Source organism: Bidens hawaiensis, unplaced genomic scaffold, assembly GCF_021521415.1.
Source record: "Bidens hawaiensis isolate Kalapana, Puna unplaced genomic scaffold, B.hawaiensis_p1.1 tig00034970_1, whole genome shotgun sequence".
NCBI classification, from domain to species: domain Eukaryota; kingdom Viridiplantae; phylum Streptophyta; class Magnoliopsida; order Asterales; family Asteraceae; genus Bidens; species Bidens hawaiensis.
This window is the reverse complement of record NW_027496057.1, coordinates 93,944-96,146: the sequence shown is the minus strand read 5'-3', so window position 1 is coordinate 96,146 and position 2,203 is coordinate 93,944. Positions and strand designations below refer to the sequence as shown.

General features: G+C 35.9%; 1 protein-coding gene across 1 annotated transcript; it reads left to right on the top strand.

The window, feature by feature from the left end:
• The first annotated feature begins 322 nt into the window (after positions 1-322).
• Positions 323-2,000, top strand: LOC143586775 (transcription factor MYB1R1-like). The gene is made up of 3 exons (XM_077068253.1): positions 323-990; positions 1,092-1,300; positions 1,506-2,000. Exons 1-3 carry the CDS (start codon positions 714-716, stop codon positions 1,848-1,850), a joined length of 831 nt encoding a protein of 276 aa, XP_076924368.1. The 5' UTR covers positions 323-713; the 3' UTR covers positions 1,851-2,000.
• Positions 2,001-2,203: the final 203 nt, after the last annotated feature.

Genomic DNA, 2,203 nt, shown 5'->3' with positions numbered 1-2,203 from the left:
TAACAAACGTCATTGAACTCCTGGTTCACTGACTTAACGGGTTTTCCTATAACGATGAGTGTCCTTGATGGTGCAGATGAGTCAGACCTAGAACGTCAAAGTTAATATGAACAGTTAATATCTCGTCTTACGAAATTTACTCAAATGTTGAAGGTAGTTTCAAACGCTATTAAAAAGAAAAAAAAAGTTGATAACAAACAGCTTTCAGATTGAGTAGATGAGTGGTCTCTTTCTTATCTCATATTTGATAAATATTTAAAAAGTCATAATGGTAAATAAAGTGTACATGTAATTACCATGATAAACGCTTATTTGACTTTGACCTTTACGCAAACAACCATATCAAACAAGTATGATTCGCTCACAATAACCATCGTACCACAAGTTGCCACGTGGTTGAGCCACAAACTCCAACAATGCAACCACATGGAACCCACTCTCAGTTTAGCATTTTATATATACACCACCCATACAAATCTCATATGTATACTATTATCTATTGTCACAACATTAATAAACAAACACCAACGTTTGTACGGCCATCAGATTCCTTAGCCGACCAATTCTAAGATAAGTTTTATTATCATCATCCGGTCATCAACTCATCATTTGTTACAAATTATAATCAATCAATCAATCTCCTAGCAAATTTTATTCATTTCTATAGATTTGGATTATAGATACTTGTTTGGTTGGATTGATTGATTGAAAATATGATGTCAGAGTCACATCTAAGCGGTTCGGGTGAGATTATGTTGTTCGGTGTGCGGGTCCAGGTTGATCCGATGAGAAAGAGCGTGAGTATGAACGATCTTTCACAGTACGTCCAGGTACAACCTGGTACTCGTGATTTGTCAAGTAACAGTAACAGTAATAGTAATAATAATAATATTCCTGGTGGGTCCATTGCCGTTGGTGTGGACTCTGGCTACGCTTCTGCTGATGATGCGGCTCGCAACCCATCGAACGGTGGTAGGGAGCGCAAACGAGGTTAGATTTCGAATCTCGATTTTTTTTAATTTTTGTATAGATGGTTTGTGGTGTTACATATTGTGAGATTAATATTTTTGTATATTATTGGAAAACAATAGGGGTGCCATGGACAGAGGATGAACATAAGTTATTTTTGTTGGGTTTGAAGAAAGTTGGTAAAGGGGATTGGAGGGGGATTTCAAGGAACTTTGTGAAGACGCGTACCCCGACACAAGTCGCTAGTCATGCTCAAAAGTATTTCCTCCGACGAAGCAACCTCAACCGCCGTCGTAGGAGAACCAGCCTCTTTGACATCACTACGGATTCGGTAAGTACCATCAAATCCCAGATCTAATTAATTAATCACCTGCAAAGGGTCTTTGGCCTAGCAGTATTAATAATACTGTGTGGGTTCAAGTCCCGTTGTATAAAAATATGTAATTTAGAAGTAGAGTCGGAAAGTGTGACTTGCTGCTAAATTTTTATTTTTTTTTTAATTTTCGTTCTGTTTATTCATTTAATGCAATGGTCAGGTTGCTGTTAATGCTAATGCTAATGCTAATGCTATCCCAATGGAAGAAGAACAAGTTAACGAGGATAATAATAATAATAATAATAATAATAATAATAATAATAATATTCGATTTGTTTCTCCGCTAAGCGGATTCCCTATGTCTACACTACCGCCATTAGCAATCAAGAATCAAACCGAAACTGTAACTTTCAATACCGGGGATCAAGTCAACAATGGACCAACGCTACCAGCTCCCGTGTTTCCAACAACCAGTCTGTCAACGAGGGCGGATAATTATTCGGATCGAACACACGAAAGGGATTCCTTGTCATTATCACTCTCTCTCTCAATCAGTGTTGTTTAATTGTTAGGTAAATCATGTTTTCACTTCAACCTAATCCTTTCATTATTACAGACCAAGATTTCCTTAAATTATGTTTCATGTAGTGTTGGATACTTGGATGCACAATAAGTTATTGTAAGGGTGATAAGACTTTAAAATTTAAAAATGTAATGTTTATTTAAAGTGTGTATTTGTAAGTGAAATAAAAAGGTTATAAATAAACAATTATTTTTAAATTTATGATGTATAAACACACTTAAAACAGCCTTTATTATTGTGCTAGTGGATTGGTGAGGTGTGAATTAAACTTTTTATGATGGAAAATATTGATGGGATTTGAGTGTATTGGAGATATGCCCTCCATATTCAATGGT

Coding starts and splice junctions, on each gene's coding strand:
- LOC143586775 (XM_077068253.1), top strand. CDS start 714: ATGATGTCAGAGTCACATCTAAGCGGTTCGGGTGAGATTATGTTGTTC. Junction 991..1,091: donor TGGTAGGGAGCGCAAACGAG/GTTAGATTTCGA, acceptor GGAAAACAATAG/GGGTGCCATGGACAGAGGAT. Junction 1,301..1,505: donor TTGACATCACTACGGATTCG/GTAAGTACCATC, acceptor TGCAATGGTCAG/GTTGCTGTTAATGCTAATGC.